Genomic DNA, 20,353 nt, shown 5'->3' on the forward strand with positions numbered 1-20,353 from the left:
CCCAGAAATTGATTTGGATGATTGTGAATGATGCTGACAATATTCAATATGTTTTCTAAGCCTGCCTCAAAGACCATCTTCATTGTGATGATAAATTATATAAATGTATCAAGTTCATGAAAGGCGGAGTAGATAAAATCTGTTTCTGGATGTGAGGATTTGCTGATTGTTTACCCGAGGTGTGCAAAGAAACTTAGCCCGCTGAAGCATAGAAATGCATAGGCTGGTTTCACTTTTTTTTTTGTTGCACGATGGATGTGCTACCGTAAGTTATCTTTATGTTAGAAGCGGAACAATAGCTTGAATAGTTTTAGCTGTGCACAGTATTTAAAGGTGTTTGTTTATTGTTTTTTATTTTATTAAAAGCATTTTACTGCACTTCATCGTAAAATAGTCGAAGATTAGAGGTGTTACTAGAGAGTAACAAACACAAAAAAGGAGGAGGAGAGATCAGGACGATAGATGTTTGACAGGAAAGAAGAAGCAAACCACAGAAGAGCAGGGCACCCACCAACCACCTGCCTGTATTTAAAGTGACTGAGAAGTTTGGTTGAAGCCAAATGAAAATTAGAATTTTTTTTTGTGTGTGGATACTTGTGAGAAGCAGATTATTTTTTATTCTATGATTTTATTATACAAACAGTATGCCTGTGCTTTAGTTGTTTTTGTCACTAGATTTTCTGCAATACCAATTATATGAACCACAATTATTTTTTTTTAATGGTTTTTGCTCCTTTTGTTGATGTATATAGATCTATTGGATTGTAATATTTTAGAATATTATTACAGTCGAACCTGCCCTGACGGCCACCTCTATAAGACGGCCACCTGAACAAACGGCCATATTTTAACACACAACCCCTATCACACTAAGCAATAACACCTGTCTTAGACGGCCACCTTAATGACTCCATTACGTTTTGTCATTAATTGTGCATTGACCCCTGGCGTTGTGGGCGAGCCGTCATAATCTAATCACCTGTCGTTGTTGTTAGGTAGATCCTCCAACCGATCATGTTGCGTAGGCCCCTCTCACTGTCGACCAATAGGTACCAATTTCCAGCTGCTGGTGAGGGAAACGTGTGATCCCTCATAACCCATAAGCCCCGCCCAGAACTTATACACAAATCGTAAGTGAGATGAGTGGTCACTGTTTACCCAGTCTGTAACAAAGTAACAATGGACGTCAACATGGACTTGTGACAGAAGCGTCGCTCGTTCTTCGAGTGGTGGCCACCCATATGTTTGTTTTACCATAGCACTCGGTCGTCCTTGTCTAACACATTTCGTTTTATTGTCACTGTCACCCTTGCACAAAATCAGCAACAAAATAAAAATAACAAACAAAATACAAACCAACAACAACAAAAACAACAATAATGCGGCTACTTTCGATTGGGAATGGGGTTTGTTTTCTTCATCTTGATCAGTCCTGCCTAAGACGGCCACCTGTCTTATATGGCCACTTTTCTCCTTGACAATGGGTGGCTGTCTTACACAGGTTTGACTGTATTATACAATCTCTGCTCAATGAAAGAGAGAAGTCATAATTTTTTTTATGATCACTCAGGATTCCAACATCACCCAGTTTGGTAGTCGAGTCCGCTTGTGTTGAACTTGCTGAAGTTGATCTTCGGTTAAGTTATTTTTCTCAGGTTCCAGCACCTTTTTTCTTCACAGTTCCGAGTGAGTAAGTTGAACTTCAGATAACTTGATATATTTTTCACCCCCCCCCCCCCCCCCCCCCCCCCAATGACATCAACTCATCCGTAGTCAACTGTACCATGAAAGCAGTCAAACTGGCTAGTTAGTACGGTCACCTATCCATGACAACCACCTGTGCAAATAACCTCTTCCCACTTCCCCTCTTGCATTTGTTAATGTTATAATGACACTGAGAGGGATCCACCTGTCTAAAATAAGTACTTTCCTCCTCAAATCTCGATGGCTGTCTTGGACAATTTCAGCTGTATTGAGAACACAACTGATTCTCCCACTTCATGTTATTTTAAAGAACCAGACAACTTGCCACCACCTTTTCCAGTAGTAAAGGCTTTTCAAATTCAGAATAATGTTTGATGTCTGAGAAGTATGTAGTCGTACTTTCATTCTAATTAGAAACCAAATACTCAAGAGAGAAAAGACAAAACAAAGTAGCATTGAAGGTTTTTATTCAAATGTCTATAGACTTTTTTTTTGTTCATTTCACATTACAAACTGAACATACAGAAATACACATTTTGTTCAAAAACATTTAGAAAATAAGGCATACCTAGTAACAATGTACAGTGTCAAGCAGTCATTCCCAATCAAATAACAAGGCAAAATAACTCGGGCACTTTCACTCGTTACTAAAATTCATGTTTAAAATGTACAATGTTTTAATTCAGCCTTTCTGTCAAAATGGACACACCCACACTTCTCAGTCCCAGCAATCACCAGACTTTCTCACCACCTGCCGCTGTTACCTCTGGCTCGGGTTGATGTTGATGATATGTTTTGTGCATGGCCTCACCAGCAGGTACAGAACATGATTCACATTCAAGAGACACCTGAGGAAGTGGTGGCTGCAGGGCTTACATTCCCAGGCAGACCAAGTCTACGCCTGAACTGGTAGAGGGTTTAAAGAAACCTGTTGATTATTTTGTGTGTGCAGGGGGGTGGGGGCAGCGAGTATTGTTGGCCATGAGCATGAATGTGATCTTGGAGAACCTTCAAGGTATCACGTGTATTGGTACACAATCTGCCATCCCCTCCAATGTGCTTTTTGTCTATATGCGTGCCTTCTACTCTTGAATGAAGATGCATTCTCAGGGCTTAAGCGATTGTGATCAGCTGCAAAGAAAACCTTCTATCAGTATGGTACACTATACTATACTCGCTTGCTTATTTGTTGGTGTGATTAGATTTTCGATATATATATGAGATTCATGACAATCACTCAAATAAAGATTAAGAAGAGAAATTCTCCATTTGCTTCATTATTCTTTCATTATGATGTAATCAGAAGAAGCAGTCCATTAAATGAGGATGTCAGTGAATGATATCCAGACTTGTGTCCATACATTGTGAGATCAAAGGTTTATTTTCTACTTTTTCTTTATAGTATTTTCATTGGTTTACATTTTTTTAAAATGAGTTTCAATCCCCGAACAACTGTACACTTTCCTCAGAGTGAGTAAAAGAAAAAAATCCAACTTCTCATTTCACCCAAGACACACTTGCAATCATGTGTTTGTGATGAGGTGTGTCCCGCAACATGCATTTCAATTCCCTTTCATATTCTTGGATGCAACCTTCCATTCCTCTACAAGTGGCAAACCAAAGAATGCAATCAGTTTTCCCCTTTTCAAAACAGTTGCAAGAATTGTGACTTGCTCTGAAGATGTTTTTCTAACTTTGAACTCGGGGGACAAATTTTCTTTAATGTTAAGACAAAAACTTTCAAACATCATGTTTCCACTTTCAATTTCATGCATCTCATTTTAAAAAACGAAAAAAAAAAACAGAGCCCATCTAAATAAGACAACCTTGATTTAAGGTACAGATTTGTGTGACTTCTGTAAACAAGATTTAATTTCTCTTATCTATCATGAATCAGTAAATATCCTGACCATTGTTCTTAAAAGTTACATGACATACAGTAAACATACAGTGACCAGACTTAATGTAAAAAAGAAAAAAGCCTATTTTCCCAACGCATTAATTTATCAATTCAGACTGACACTGCTGTTCCAATACAATCGGTTTTTAAAAATATACTGGTCTGGTACCAGATTTCTGCTTATATTTTAAATGTTTTATTTTCAACACATACAGTTGTACCAGCTGGATCCCTAACAACAACAGTAGTACTAGTAACGAAATGTTTTTAAATCACCTGCCAACTATTGCCCGAATACAATTACTTACGACTTTGTCTAAGATTTTATCATCTACAAGTGGACTCCACTGTGCAGCATTTTCTGTCACACACTTGTCTCATTTTCACCTTCAAATAACTTACAAGATATAATGTACATATTTACACAGCATCTACGAGTCTGGCACAAATCCGTGAAACCATCCTCGTGACTGCAGGTGGGAGAAAACTTAACATCACAGTCATATTGCGTACAAAAAATTTGATCTCCAAATACATGACAAAACACTAAATTAATTTTGTACATTAAAAGACAGCATAACAACACAATGAGTTGGCACAGTTACATGGAAAATTTCATTCAATCCATCCTATCCAGTGCATGGGAAAAATCTGCAACATGCATTATAATTATTAGTTATAACTACTTTGCTATTCAGAAAGTTAGAAACCATCAGTTGAATCTTTATAAAGGAATAGAGATGGAAAAGACATACAGTAAAAAGAAAATTATTCAACCAAAAGAGAGGGGAATTTCACCCTTTGGAGCATTGCCCAATTGTAGGCCTGACCCAGACTATTGAAGATACCATAACACACACAAAATGACACTTTACATTGTGAGACGACACCCAAGTACATATCACCAGCCAGCTGTACAGACGTATTACGCCCGAAATTCTGAAAAAATAATTTGATTATAGTTTAGTTTATTAATCTGCGGTATCATGTGCTCAAAGAAATATTTTGAAACAATTCTACATGTTGCAAAAAGTAAAAAAAGACACACAGTAGGTACAACTGTCGAAAGAATGAAACCGTTTCTTCTCTCTCCTAAAACATTTTGTTTTGTGGGCAAAGAACATTTGATCAGTTTGCCGACGATAAGAAGTCCCAGGTTGAAATGTCTATTCTTTTTGTTGTTACTAACTTATGGGTCGTACCACAGTAGCCTACCAACATGCCACATGCACAAGACAAAGCCTGAGCTTTCTTCACTCCTGTCTATTAAATATGCTGAGCAGGTACAATTTCTCTTGACACAATTCTTTCCTAATAAACAAGAGCAAACAGTTGCAGAACATGCTCTGAAAATCCCTCATGATTAGTCCATCTAAAATAGAGCCATAACTAGACCGACTGATGTAATGTAACAAAAGATATAAAATGGTTTCTTGCAATTGCAATTCAAAGGTCAAAAGTTCAATTTAAGCTTACTTTAAAAACCAGCTTAAAAAAAAACAACCCACCCATGTTGTATGCAGCTGACCTTTCATCCATCCATTACATGCTCCTTATACCACTCAAGCAAACCAAAAAGACACAATGTATACGCCATTCAATTCCAGGATTGTACAAGTGACAGGCACTCAAAGCAACAGTTATGTCCTGGTCCAACTCCAACTCCCTTTCTTCTTTCATACACTGAAGTCACATCAACTTTTTTCAGGATTGGGGAAGATAAAACACCAACTAAACTAACAATAGCCATTTTTCTTCCATCACAGACACATGCCTCACATGAAATCTTTGCAACTTACAGCCTTCACACATAATGCAGGGCTGCCCAAGGACACATAGGTACAGTGTTGATTTGGTATCAGTATCATACCGGCCCATGATGCTTGCCACAAAGGTTCAAATTCACAAAAGAGCATTCCAAACTTGGTTTGTTTGGGATATTCTCAAGGCTCTCCATCAACTTGATTTGGATCTGTTGGAGATGGATATTACAGTTGGAGGTTCAGCCTCTTAAAAAAATCTTTCAGCATTACATGGCGAATTGGGTGCCAAGCCCGCACCATACAATAACAAGGGGCACACATTGGTCTGGGGCCTACTGTAATAAGATCCAAGCACAGAAGCCATGCTGGAGGTCCAGAGGGAAACAAAAGAAATGAAAGTCTGTCAGGGAGGGTCAAAACCTCAGATATCCCAGAGTCCCTTTTTTAACAATACCAATATCCATTTTTTTTTCTCATAGCATCTTCAAGGAAACAGCGACAGATAGGTACCTCTAAAAACAACAAATATGTACCTCTAAAAACAAAGAAAGAAAGATATAAAAGAAGTTTTTTACCATCTAGCATAGGCTATAGTCAGAAAAAGCATCAATGTGCATTGTTCTTTGGAGTATGTATATAACTCTAAAGGTCTTGTAATTATATTCCTGCATGTGGTTGAATGACACACTGATGTGATATGTGTACATTTTGTCAGCTTTACTTCGCTTTTCATATTGAATTTCAATGAGAGTAATATATAATTTAAACTTTTATGTATACCTGCATGAGTTTTTATGGTCCTGTACAGCCAAGAAAAATTTCCCTCTGGGATATTAAAGTATTATCCTATCGTATCAGTTATCTTACTACTCTGTATAGGACAATGATGACATGTGGGGGGTAGGAGGGACAGCAGAGATTCCGAACAAAGGACTGGCCTGTGAACTTCAGGACACTCAAAAGCCCTGAAAGAATCACATACTATGTACAAACCAAGACATTACCTACACAGGTCTTGTTATTACAATGCATGCATCTTTTTAAAAGGGAGAACAACACTTCATTATCAATACTCCAAAGACATGACACTGTTTTACAAGCCAATAAGTTTGCTTTCATACACAGAACAAACACCTTCATCAAAGGAAAAAAGCATCATGAAACTAGAAAGTGATGCACAGAAAATATGGCCAACACATGAAGATCCTCATAGCAACACAATAGAAGAGGCAAGATCATAAGAACCTCATAAAACCTTACAGGTATCCATGAACTTTTGTCGCCAAAACATAAAATTGATCCACCTTTCTTTTTCAATTTTTGCAGCTATTTCACATGACCAAAATGCACAAACTGATACTAACGAAAGATAGGATACTGTTTGGATTTTTCTCGAGTATCTTCATCGTAGACTGCAGAAAAAAGAAAATAATAATTTCAGACTTCATTTTACTGGACCATAGTCCCCTGTTTACTTTCAATCAAGATCTGATGATAGCAGTAACAGACCACAGCTTTTTCTTTTATTTTTTAATCTTACTCAAATCAAATGAAGGCAGACACAAAATATAATCATCTGTAATACATCAAACAATGTTTGCAAAATAGAAACAGCCTCACAACTTGATTTACTGAGTGTCATATCATCTCTTTGAGGTGCTGTCCTTATCTATCAAGCCTATGTCCACTATTTATTTGTGAAAAAGACCTGCGAATACTGTACTACTTTAGAAAAATAAATGTATGTTATGCGGCACAGATTAGAGCAGCAAGAGGTGTAGTCTGTGTTATGTCAATCTATTCAGCTGCACCGGGGTGATTGAAACGCCATTTTCATTACAAGCTGACCAGAGAGACAGCTAACCAGATACAGTCTCAGTCTAAGAGTAAGAGCATCAAAAGACAGAGGTACACATCTTAATTTGCCATCAAGCCATCAAGGTTTACAATTACAACTCTACTACGGTAACATTTCCAGTGTCCCTGTTACTTTCTCACTAGATACTATTATAAAGATACCAAATAAAAGAGGAACCTTATCCCTCATCATGCAGCTAAAAAAAAGGTGTTTTACAACAACAACAAATTTCAATAGACAAGTAGCCTACCCAGGGACCTGTACTGCTTGCCAAGTGGCTGGAAATTTTGCAAATGGTCTTTCTAGTCATATTCTAGCTAAGAAAGAAAAATCTCTAGACTTCACATTTAGCTGTCCTGAGCAAGCTCATTCACTGATATTAGGTGATCATTTAACTGCCAGTCTTCTACATATACATTTTGAAGATTTAATCTTCTGGAGAACAGTCCAAGTCACATCGCAATTTCCTGCTAGGTTAAAAAAAACAATGAGCAAAAGGGGCTACAGCTACTAGTTAAAAGGAAAACATTAAAATAGAAATAATTATCTTTTGTAAACTCTTCTAACGTGCTGTGCATACAAAGCTCTTCTCCGTCTATCTAAAGAACATTGTGAACAAAAAGCCACTAAATATCAGGTCCACAATTTGCTTATGAACAGTCGGTTTATCAGAATATGCTGCTGGTATTTCTTTTACAATAATGAAAACTTTACACAATGCTGATGAGTTCAGAGAGAGAATCAAACAACGTAAGGAACAATAAAGCCACACATCATGTACAATAGAAGGATTCACAACTGCTGAAAGGGAAAGAGAGACAGACAGACAATCAGAAGTAAATTGACTGATGCCATGGCATTAGTTCATGAATCTCTGCACATAAACCATGTCCCCAATATCATAAAAAGTCCCAACTTTTTAAAAATCTCAGTTTGGCACTAGGGACGAAAAAACACAACTTTCTTCCGCACTTTCACTTATAAAACTAAAACCAAACAGCAAGGTAGACAAAGTGAAATACCAACTGAAAGAGGAGAGAGAGAGAGAGAGAGAGAGAGAGAGAGAGAGAGAGGTTATTAGTGTATGCGTAGCCGTGGTTGTTTTTGGGTGAAGGGGTGACACACAAACCGAACTGTGACTACTTAAAAGTATTCCATCCTTCATCTATGTATTTTTGCATTTGATTAACAATTGGCCCATTAGTAGTGTAACACATGCTTAATTGAATGCACAAATGGTGGGAAAAGAGAAAGGGAGGGAGAAAGTGTTATTTAGTTGGGCCATAAATTGTGTTGGGCGAGGGATGTTTGATTTGTGCAGGGCAATGGCAAATAGATTGGAGGCAGTAGCCTACATGCCAACAGAAGTTTTATGAAAGGCAAGTATGGGTTAACACAAGTGTACTGTCATGTTTTCACTTTTCCTTTCTCTTTCTTCTCTCTCAATTTGTCAGTCTGTCTACCTGTCTCTCTGACCACTTATCTCTCTCTGCTGCACATGCGCATGCACACACACACACACACACACACACACAATACACAAACACACACACACACATATCCATAACTATATCTGCAGACTTCCACTCCTCAGATTTTAGTGATAGAAGGTACCACTGTACTGTGCGTCACATGACAGACACCACAAGATAAAACCTGAGCTTTCAGTATTGTCAGCCATTAAATTTGCTAATCATCTCACATTTCAGCCACTCAATTTGCTAATCCTCTCACAATTCAGCCCCTCAATTTGCTTATCATCTCACATATCCTCTGAGCACATACAATTTTTCAGTGTACTCTGTGCAAACAGTCTCAATTCTTGCCCTGACCACTCCCCACATTCTGCTCATTTCCAAACAAAGTCACTAACCATTACACTTTTCCACACAAAGAAAAACAACATTCCTAATGTCTCACAGGTCAAAGTTCAAGGTTCATCACACTGAGTCTGAGAAAAGAAAGGGCAAAGTGAAACACAGGGGGTCTCCGTTAGGAAACGTTTAGAGAGTTCTCAACAGCAGTCCACGGTAAACCGCTGCCAATCAATATGTTCGTTTCGCCCATCTGAGTTATCCACATCTTCTCTCAGAATTTCTACGTCCCATTGTAGAAGGTCTCCAACAGAAAGCAACACTGTGATTCTATAATAATGGAAACACATTTCCTCCATCTCATAAAGTTCCAGACCAACAAGCTCCACTTCCCCTTCTCCCACGTACGGGCAGCTCGAACACACAACCACAGGGGTTTTGAGCTCTGAGCATTCACTTACATTCCCTTTCCCGTATCTGTTGACCTGCTCTTTTCCAACAACCCAACAAAGTCGGTTTTCTCACCAGGTACTAGTATGATTCTCTTCAGTCTGTTCAGAAGCTATGTGTATTTGTCAACTCACTATGCATCACCTCCTCCTCCACAAGCAAAGACAACAACACGCTTGAGTCAATTATTCCAATACCTTCCTCTCCCATTCGAATTCTTCCCTCATCTCCACATTAGAAAAATGGACATGGTGTTTTCCAATGGCAACAGAGCAGCACTCAACAAGCAACACTCCAGGCGACCCCAACGCTTTTCAACTCAGATCTACGTCTTCCTCTATCACAAGTTAATCTGTGTATAGAATGGAGCCCATCACAGGAGCGAAACAACACATGCCACACTGTTCTCACGACGTGTGAGAGAGAGAGAGAAAGAAAGAAAGAAAGAAAGAGAGAGAGAAAGAATCCCCCTCAGCTGCAGTTTGTGTTGACTGAGTTGTTCCGTGAGCTGCTAGCACTGCTGCTGCTGTCCAGGATCTTAGGCGAGAGTTTCTCCACCTTCTCCGCATGTTCTCGGCTCGTCGACTTCAGCATAGAGTACAGGTTCTTCTTCACCCTCAGGATGGTCAGCCGAACCTTGGGGTTCTGTGCCCAGCATTCCCGCATCAGCTTCGCTGTCTCGCACATCAGCTGAAGAAAGTTAGTTAAAGATTTTAGTTTTAGTAAGAATTGTACAACACTTGCAACACAAATAGGTCATATAAGTGCTGAAGATTAGAAGTGTTATTAGAGAGTAACATACGAGAAAAAAAAAGGGAGAGATAAGGACAATAGAAGATGTTTGATAGGAAAGAAAGAGCAAACCACACAACAGCACCCGCCAACCACCCATGAACAAGAGTGTTGGGAAATAAATTAGTGAACAACAAAAAACAAACTTAAACAAAAATAAAAGTTTGGTCTTTAAGTTGATGTTTGAGGAAGTGGGAACTAAGGAGGTGGGCTGAAAGGAAAATTATGTCCCAGCAGAAAGACTGGAATCCTTGATAGAAATTCTCCCCATTTGAAAATTGAACTCAGATCTTCTATTTACGATAGCTATGCGCCTTATTGCTAAACCACAAAGACTGGTACTTCTCTCTTGCATACACAAGCAAGCATGTAGACAAATAAACCTGCAAGTACACACCTGTAACTAAACACACACACAAACAAACACAGATATCATTTTTTTGTTTTTTTAAACCAAAATTCCTGGCCACTTACTGGTTCCTTGGACCATTTGTTCGGTATCGGGGGCCTCTGTTGTTGGACGCCCACCACCTGCCTCATCTCCTCAAAGCTGGGGTCAGCCTGCACCACGTCCCAGAACGGCACCCGGTACTCTTCCGCAAAAGCTGTAGATGCATAAGCATGCTAGTCATTACCACTGATAATATATTAGCTCTTTGACTTCTGAAATACAATTGAACCTTTTCAAGACAACCACTCATCGTCAAGAAGATAAACGGACATCTTGGGACAGGTGGTCCTCTAGGACAGTGCCATTATAACTATAATATTTTTAGAAATGCAAGGACGGAAGTGGGAAGTGGTCGTTTGTACAGGTGGTTGTCTTATACAGGTGGACGCTAAAGAAAATTTCACTGTACTGCCAGATGACCTATTCACCAATTATCAGTAAAGTTGCACTTATCAGGGAAGCTTGCACGTCTCCTTTCTCATCTTTCTCTTTCATACCCCAAAACAAAATGAAATGGCTCTTCTTATTATTAAAAGTAAGAGAATGTAATGGATTATCTTATTACTTAAGGTAACAATAGATAATGGTTCTTCTTTTTCTTTAACGGAACAAGAGTGTAATCGTTTTCATTAATTTTTCCTAAATGGAATGTCTACAGAAAGCAACTATGTGAGACACTTTACCCTGATTGAGAGAAAGACAGATGGACAAACTCAACAACACATTTTCCCTGTATGTAAAAATCAAACTTGCAGCTTTTGTGAGCAAAGAGGTGAACAGAGAGAAGACAGGCAGCCTTGTCCTCTACATTTCATGACATAATGTAGAGAACACAAGAACAATTTGGCAAAACAAATCGCAGCAAAATAGTAATCATGAACATTTTGTTAAGAAAAACACATGACAACTACCAGCATAGAAAATTGAAAATGTATCTATCCCAACATAACACTACTATCATATTTCGGAATAGTCAAAAGCGCAGAGTTGCACAAAGTACAGTTTTCAGTTTACATTATTGATGCTTTGCTTCCTCTCTGAAAGCTGTATTTTATGTACGAACATCACTGAAATTATATTGCAGAAAGCAGTTACTTCGATTACACGTAGATCTTGAACTGCTTAAACTCCTATTTTAATTGTGCTGTGATAGTATGAATGTCTGCTAATGTATTAGCATTAACTCTTATTATACGTATGGCTAATCTTCCTTTGTACGAAACCAATTGTGTCGTTCATGTTTTCAACACCATAGCCTTCCTTATAACCCCGCTCCTGTTTCACCTATTTACTTTAAAACCAAATCAAGTAGAAATAAATTAAATGATCAACGCAGTTTAATATACAGTTTAATTAGAGGTAAGATGAATTTGAGAGGTAGAATTTTGCTACGACTGTGAAAAATCGAATGATCTCGGGAGCCAGCTGAACTGGCGGGCCGTATACTAAGAGTCAATCTAAAAAGCGTATGTGTGCAAGTTCATTCACTTGTATTTTGTATGAAGATGAAGGTACTGAAAAGTACCAAGAGCTATAGTGTATAGTTCGGGAATGGGCGCTGCAGAAATTATTATAATTATTATTATTATAATCATTATTATTATTATTATTAATTATTAATATCGTTATCCTTATTACTTTTACTCCTGACCCATATTGGATACTTACGCCTTGCTCTCCGCGCAATCTCCCACATGACCAGGCCAAAAGCGTAGACATCCACATACTTGAAGGACTCAAAGAAATCAGGCTTCAGCTCCTTGTTAAGAACCTCAGGCGCCATGTAGCGTTTGGTGCCCACAAGCTGAAACAACACAGAGACATTAGCACATTTTCAGGCTGCACAATAACATCAGTCATGTTTGGCTATCTGACTATGATCAGTCAGTTTTGATTTCGCATTACCCATGAGAAGAAAAGTAAAGACAAAATACATAATTTTTTAAAACTGAACACTTACATCAAGGTATTAACTAACCATCACAGGATCAGATAAAAGAGATGCATACTTTTTACGAGTTATTATTTTCTTTCGCCATACGGATTAAATTAGAGAGCATGTTGTGAAAAAAAAATCATCACAACCAAGCAACCACATAGAGAGAAACAGACGAGTAGTTTCAGCTTCAATTTCCTCATTTCAACTTGAACAGACAGAAGTATCAGCATTCAAACTTTGCTTGTTGATGAAAGTTTGTATTTTCTTAATTAACTGCTATAATAAAAAGGTTCAAAATTTTTCAAATGTGCAACTCTATAGCTGAAGTCTCTCCCATTCCTCCTCCTCCTTTCAAAATCAATAAGCTAAAGAAGGAAAAGACCAAGCCTTAGAAATATCCACAAGATCCCGACAGACTCTTGGTGACCACCTAGGGACTCATGACCCAGTTTGGAAACAAGAGCCAAATATCCAAGACTTAGTTTTCCTGCTCACTCTACTAATCGCTCACACCTTCTAATGACCAACATCATTTCTTCAGCTCCTTCACCAGTGTCTTAGTACCAGACTTTAGATTAGTTTTAGTAAGAGTTTAAAGGCCCTTGCAACACAATAAGGTCATACAGGTGTGGAAGATTAGAGGTATTACAAGAGAGTAAAATACACCAAAAAAAAGGAAGAGAGATCAGGACGATACATGCTTGATAGGAAAGAAGGAGCAAACCCAATCAGAGCACCCACCAACCACACGCGGTTCGAGACCCAGCCCGTAAACCACAGCAGTAAATTCATGAACCAGTTCTAGTTTCCCCACTCACTCTCCTAATCCCTCCCTCCACTTAGGCCATTCCCTTGTTCTCCTGCCAAACTCACCAGTTTCTCAGGGGCAGCATCCAACTTGACATCACCACGCACTGCATGACCCAGGTCCCCAATACAGCACTGGCCATTGGACTTCACCAGGATATTTTTCGTCTTTATGTCTCTGCAAAAAGTCAAAGATCTTCACTCAATTTCGTTAAGTTTTTACAGAACTTTTAGTCTCAACAGGGTGTTCTGTTTCTCTCGGACAAATACTGAAATCTGTATATGTTTTCATTATGCAATGCAAAAGACAAAAAATCTAAAGGAGGAAGCATATTGCTTATGTAATGGTCTAGTATAAGACATAAGGAAATATAGAAGAGGCATTAATAGGTGAACAAGTATGGCCTTTCAAAACACCTGTGATAATGAGACAACTGAGTTCTAGCTTACAAGAAGTATGACGAACAATTTTTTAAAAGCCACATTTTTTTTTCCTGAACACATCAGCGCAATAGCAGCTCTTTCTTTTAACACTGAACAGAAGAAAAAAGAGCAAACACCGCAAAACCCACCAACACCCACTGAGAGTGAGCCCTTACCCTCAGGTGCAAAAAAAACATTGCAGTTAAAGAGTGGAACAAACACCAGTTTCAGAAAAGACAGGACAAGAAACACAACATGCGGGCAGTGATGAGAAACCAAAGACAAACTTCAGAAAAACACAAAAAAAGAACAGTGACTGACAAAAATTAACAAAATGGCAAGAAAAGGACCACAGTGGAAGACATCACAGCCCGAATAATGGAAAAGAACATAAGACAATCGATCTTCTTCAATTAAACGAAAAAGTCATAACAGATTAACCTGTGAGTGAACACGTAACTATAGCATCTCAATTGAAAGAGCTGCACAAGTGGCCTACCATAGAAAACTGCATCTTCCCGTAACCTCAATAGTAACAAAGGATGTAAAAGTAAAAGAAAAACACATATACAAAACTGAGAAATAAAGATAGGAACCTGTGCGCTATAGCTGGCTTCCCGTGTCTCCCAGTGCCCTCCTTGATCTCCGTGTGTAGATGTGCCAAGCCCGCTGAGGCTGAGTGTGCAAGGATCAGCATCTCCTCCATGTCAATATCGCTGCACTGTAACGCAAGGCACAGACATTACATTTTCACATTCCAGAAGATTCCACAGCACAAAAAAGGTCTCATCATTTCTTCTTCTAACTAGACCCAAAAAATTCAACCTATAAACTTAACACTTTCAGCAATCCGAAACAAAACTTAACCCATAGTCAGAAACACATACACCATAACTTTTCCTTTGAATATTAAACTGCCGCAATACAAGATAGTTTGTTTCTCGTCAGTAAGCAAAAACAAACTGAGAAAAAATCAAGATTAAAGAACGAATGCAGCAAAAAACTTACTCACAACAACATAAAATGATGACATAAAGCTGTACATCCCAAAATACACTTGAGCTTCCATAAACCACCAGTAATGTACCAGTTACTAACTACTGCTATACAAGTAACAACAACATAACACATTTCAAAGCTCCTAAATTCAAAACATTTCTGGAAACTACCCTACTCTCTATCTCTAAAGTCAGCTGTTCATGCAGTTTATAAGTTTAAGGTGAACAGACACTATTACAACCACAGTCGGCAACAAACAGACCAGAATGAAAAAATTATTTCAAAAACTTTTTAAAAATGTTTTAAAGACTTCATTTGAGCAATCATCAACCAAAAACTTACCTGCAGGTAATCGTAAAGGGAGCCGTTCTCGTGATAGTGCACTATGAGTAGATTGTGCGTACAGGAGTTCATGCCCACCGTGTCGGAGGCGTAGTAGCCCAGGATGTTCTCGTGTCGCAGCATCCCCGTGTTGTAGATCTCCGTCTCCTGGTTCCAGCTGGTCTCCTCCAGGGAGGTGAAGACTTTTACTGCCACATCTTCGTCAAGCCAGACGCCGCGCCACACAGCACCAAACCGACCCTTACCTAAAACATTAGACACATATACCCTTAGAGACAAGCACTTAGAATTACAGTTGAACATGCTCTAAGAGTACCAGCCACCTGTCCACAACAATCATGTGTACATTTTTACTAAGAATTTTACAGCACTTGCAACAAAATACGCTCAAACAAGTGCCTTAGAATAGAATATAAAAAACAGAACAGTGTTGAAGCTTTCAGTCAGTGATAAGGCTTTGAAACACATGAATGAGCAATATGAATAAGAAATCCTCAGACTTGAAAGTCTGCAACACCAGTATTCAACCAGAATAAAACTGATTTTATTTTTTCAATATCTTATCAAGAGACTGTACTTTGATGCTCACAGAAATTTCCCAATTGACTTACCTATCCTCTCCTTGTAGGTGATGTGTTGGCCTACTGTCCGACGCACCAGTGTTGGCCGACCGGAACCACTGCCAGCTGACCATTGATCCTGCAACACAGATCATAACATTCAGGTCAAAAGTACTGTTGTACTAAATATGCCAAAACACACTAGGAAATTAGAAATTGAAATTCTACCAAGCCTGCTGATACCATATTGAAAAAGACTAGTTATACATGTGCAGGTCAAGCAATAAGTACATGACAGGAAAATATTGCTCACTTCTCGTTACTGAGTTTTAAAATACTTAATTATTATCGTAAACATGTCCAAATATTTCAGATTTCATATATATTATATATATATATATATATATATACATATATACATATATATATATATATATATATATATATATATATATATATATATATATATATATATATATATATATATACACATATATGAAAATGGTTCCAACAAACAAATTTTAGAAAAACATTATTCCAGTGGAATGAAATGTAGAACACATCTGACTGAATTGAATCCCTGAGTCAAGCTTAATTTGGAGTTTACAGGACAAAGAGTGTCTTCTCTCTTCCTTTCTGTGAATCAAATCAAAATTTTGTAAACTGGAATGGAATTTTTAAACAAATTTTTAGGCTCTGCATATAGCCAGATACTTGACTGATATTTCCAGTGGTCTAAGAAATGTACCTGGTAGCCTTTCCCTGACAAGTCTTCCTCCAGAAGTCTGGCCTCGGGAGCCATGAAAAGGCTGCGCTCTCTGCGCTTGCGCAAGTGTCGCTGGATCAACACAATGATGAAGAACACGACAACACATAAGAGTAAGACACCGGCTGCAGATGCAATGATGATGGATGTTGAGTCCAGAGTATCGTCTCCTCCTGTAGGTGAACACAGAGGAAAGTGATGAGTACAACTATGGTTTTATTCAATTACAGTGTCAGCCAAGATGACTGACGTGAGTACAACTTTACTCCATCTCTACTTAGTCGTGGGACATCAGGAGGAAAAAAACGTCAGATTTTAAATGAGACGTCTGAGAAAGACTATGGTTTATTGTATATTTTTTTTCAGTTTCAGAAAGATTTATGGCACTTGCAACACCAACAAGTCATTTAAGTGCCAAATATTAAAGGTGTTACTAGAGAGAATGGAAGGAGGTTTGAGTCTGAGTAAAGAAATACACATCTACCCAATTGTGGACACAGAGGTCGAGAAAAAGAAATTAGGACAGAAACAACAAAGAGGAAAAAAAGCAAGACTTGCAAGTGGCATCCTCCAACCACCAGGAAGAAGAAAAAAAAGTTGACCTCTTCTTAGAGACAAAGACATCAGCCAGAGGGTCATGGCTTCACATGGCTTCAACAGAGGTCAACATTTGAACCGCGGCACAAAAGGCTAAAGATAACCAGCCAACAGGACAGGAGAGTCAAGATCAGTCTCAAGAAGTAAGAAAGAGACAAAGCAAGAAAGGCATATAAGCAAAATCTGAAAAGACGAAAGACGGCACCGCAGAGCATAGAATAACAACGGATTCCATGTAGTCACTGCAACCGACATGCATTAGTCAAGCAGTCACATGCTTGATCACAAAATTTTAAAGAATAATATTATTGTCTGTTGAGACACAACGGTGAATATAAGAATATAAGTTATAACTACAGACCAAACAAATTGTATTTGGACAAAGAGAGACAAGGGACAGATAACAATGGGGAAGCTCTGAAGGGTTGTCAAACTGTGGTCAACATGATAAGAGGCACCTTTAGCCAGGAGCAGATTAGGACAATACAAACATTGATAAAAGAAGAAGGTGAAGACCAACACTTGTGGCCCTTAACCACTTGTGGAAGTTAGACAGAGAAAGGAAAGTTGGGAAAGAAGTAAGAGAAAGAAGGGAAAAGCAGGAAATTAGTAAGGGAAAAGAGGGAAATACAGGAAAGAAGTAAGTGAAAAGAAAGGGACAATTTTAGGGAAGAAGTGAGGTATATCATAATATTAAGTAAAAATCAGTATCTACAATTTAATACTTCTTGGAGCATCTATTTTCTTCTTTACCAAGGTGGTTTTATTTCATTTATGTATGACACTGTATCAAATTATTTTTGCGTAGAAGAGAAGAACTAGAATGACTTAGCGAAGGCGGTAAAAACCTGATCACTAGAACATTCTTCCTGTAACTAAGAGAGTTCTACCATTTCATGCACCAAGAACAGACTAGGATAATAATAAATTAGAATAGAAGTAGTATAAGGAACTGACCACACTACACTGCCACACCCACCAAATGCCTGCATCACTTCAGGGACAAGACCGAAAAAATAAAAAATGAGAAGAAAAAAAGATCGGTCAGTTGAGAGTTGGGTGTGTCCACAGTCCACAGCACACTATCACCCTCCAGCCACTCTGTAAGAACCCTTCCCAACGATACAAGTCCATACCTAAGTACACATTCTCTTCCACATACTCTTTCCCCCAAGAGGTTGCGAGGGACCTACTAATAGTTCTCGGGTCCCACCATCAGAAGGCATAGGTCCCTCACTTGTGAAGTGCCACTCCTAGTCCATAAGCTCTCTCCCATACTCTCTTTGTGTTCTGCACCCATTCTCTTTCTCGGGCTGATGTGTCAATAACCTCAGAAGGTCTACAGCTCTTCGAAAGAGCTACTTCTGTCCAGCAGGTCATTGGCCTCTTACCAAAAAAACAAAAAAAATGAAACAACAAAATGTGTGGTTGGAGTTTGCTTTGGTGGGGTCTGCTCCTTCTCTTTTATCAAACATCTAGTGCCTTTATCTCTTCTTCTTTTCTTTGCATGTTGGCCTCTTACAACACCTTTAACCTTCAGCACTTACATGACCTCCTTGTGCAGAAAGTATCGTAAAACTCTTACTAAACAACAAAAACAAGGACAAAACGTACCCTCTCCCCCGACGACGGAGGGCAGCGTAGGTTGTAGGTGTTGGTTGCACAGGTTGGTGTCGCAGCACTTGAAGGCGCTGTACTTGGACATCTTGGACTTGCAGTTGAGGGCCGACTGGTCCTCCAGGAAGCAGTTCCGCACCACATGTTTGGTGATGGGGTCCTCGTACGCATAGCACTGAAGACGGGTAGGAGAGTGAGGGAGTGGTGATAAGTTTTAGTTAGTGTTTTAAAGACACTTGCAATAAAATAAGGTCAAACAAGTGCCGATGATTAGAGGTGTTAAAAGAGAGTACCAAACACAAAAAAGAAAGGAGAAATAAGAACGATAGATTTTTTATAGGAAAGAAGGGAGTGGTGATAAGTTTTAGTAAGTGTTTTATGGCACATGCAACACAATAAAGTCATACAAATCCTGAAGATTAGAGGTGTTACAAGAGAGTAACAAACACTAAATGAAGGATAGATAACAACGGTAGATGTTTGACAGGACAGAAGGAGAAAACCTTACCAGAGCACCCACCAACGACCCACTGATCATAAATAAAAGGTATCTTTATACCAATTGCCTAGTGTAAGACTCCGCCCTGCGCTATTTTCATTTTAGTAAGTGGTTTACAGCACTTGCAACACAATAAGGTCATATAAGTGCTGAAGATTAAAGGTGTTACAAGAGAGTAACAAACACAAAAAAGAAGGAGGAGTGATAAGGACGGTAGATGTTTGACAGGAAAGAAGGAGCAGATCACACCAGAGCACCCGTTAACCACCCACTGCACCACTTTGAAAAGTGATGTATGAGAGAGTTTTACACAAAGCAGTCAACATAATTGTAAATTGTAAATGTTATACAGTCGAGATTGGTCCGATATTGGTCACACCTTGTGGAAGAGATAAGGTTGTCTTAGGCAGGTGAACGTCTTAGACAGTGTTATTATAATATAATAAAAAACACAAGGGAGGAAGTTCAGAGTGGTAGTTTGTACAACAATGACCGGCTTAGACAGGTGGCCGCTAGAGCAGGCTCTCTTGTACTTCAGTTTTCAAATACAAAAAAAAATGGTTCTGACAAATACATTTTAGAAAAATATATAATTCCAGGGAAATGAAATGTAGAACACATATCTGACCGAATCATCATGTCAAGCTTAATTTGACACTTGCAGGAAAAATAATGGGTGGGGAGTTTAGGGGGTTTTTTGGTCTCTTTTCTTAGTATTAAATTGAATTTATTTTCAACTGGTATAAAACATTTCTGGTGATATTTTGGGCCTTATCTTGATATTTGACACATACCCCCGTACAACCCACACTGAGAAGGATGTAATGTCCTTGCAGACTGGCGGATACATTTGACCAAAAAAACCTCCCCATGCAGAAATCGAGATAATATAAACAAGGTAGGCCTACCAAGCCAATAGAACAAAATGTACTATGAAAATAGAAGAAGCAACCAAACCTGGCACCCCCCTCCCCAACCTTCAAACCAACCAAAGGAATATCCAGATAAAAAACAAGACGCCAAACAGATAAAACAATAATTAAAAGCAAGAGGGAAGAACCCCCCCCCTCCC

The 20,353-nt window shown here is 38.7% G+C and overlaps 1 protein-coding gene across 3 annotated transcripts in view; it reads right to left on the bottom strand.

Annotated features, from left to right (window-relative positions):
• Nucleotides 1-6,882: 6,882 nt before the first annotated feature.
• Nucleotides 6,883-20,353, bottom strand: part of LOC101846955 (activin receptor type-1) — a 63,470-nt gene continuing 49,999 nt past the window's right edge. For all 3 annotated transcript variants that reach the window (XM_005096424.3, XM_005096422.3, XM_005096423.3), the window contains exons 3-11: nucleotides 18,780-18,957; nucleotides 16,551-16,741; nucleotides 15,854-15,941; nucleotides 15,243-15,487; nucleotides 14,498-14,622; nucleotides 13,545-13,656; nucleotides 12,401-12,536; nucleotides 10,756-10,886; nucleotides 6,883-10,179 (exon numbers count right to left, since the gene is read on the bottom strand). In XM_005096424.3, coding sequence (XP_005096481.1) covers nucleotides 9,961-10,179; nucleotides 10,756-10,886; nucleotides 12,401-12,536; nucleotides 13,545-13,656; nucleotides 14,498-14,622; nucleotides 15,243-15,487; nucleotides 15,854-15,941; nucleotides 16,551-16,741; nucleotides 18,780-18,957 — 1,425 coding nt within the window. In that variant the 3' untranslated portion in view covers nucleotides 6,883-9,960. The remainder of the gene's footprint in view (nucleotides 10,180-10,755; nucleotides 10,887-12,400; nucleotides 12,537-13,544; nucleotides 13,657-14,497; nucleotides 14,623-15,242; nucleotides 15,488-15,853; nucleotides 15,942-16,550; nucleotides 16,742-18,779; nucleotides 18,958-20,353) is intronic.

This window comes from Aplysia californica, unplaced genomic scaffold (assembly GCF_000002075.1).
Source record: "Aplysia californica isolate F4 #8 unplaced genomic scaffold, AplCal3.0 scaffold00128, whole genome shotgun sequence".
NCBI classification, from domain to species: domain Eukaryota; kingdom Metazoa; phylum Mollusca; class Gastropoda; order Aplysiida; family Aplysiidae; genus Aplysia; species Aplysia californica.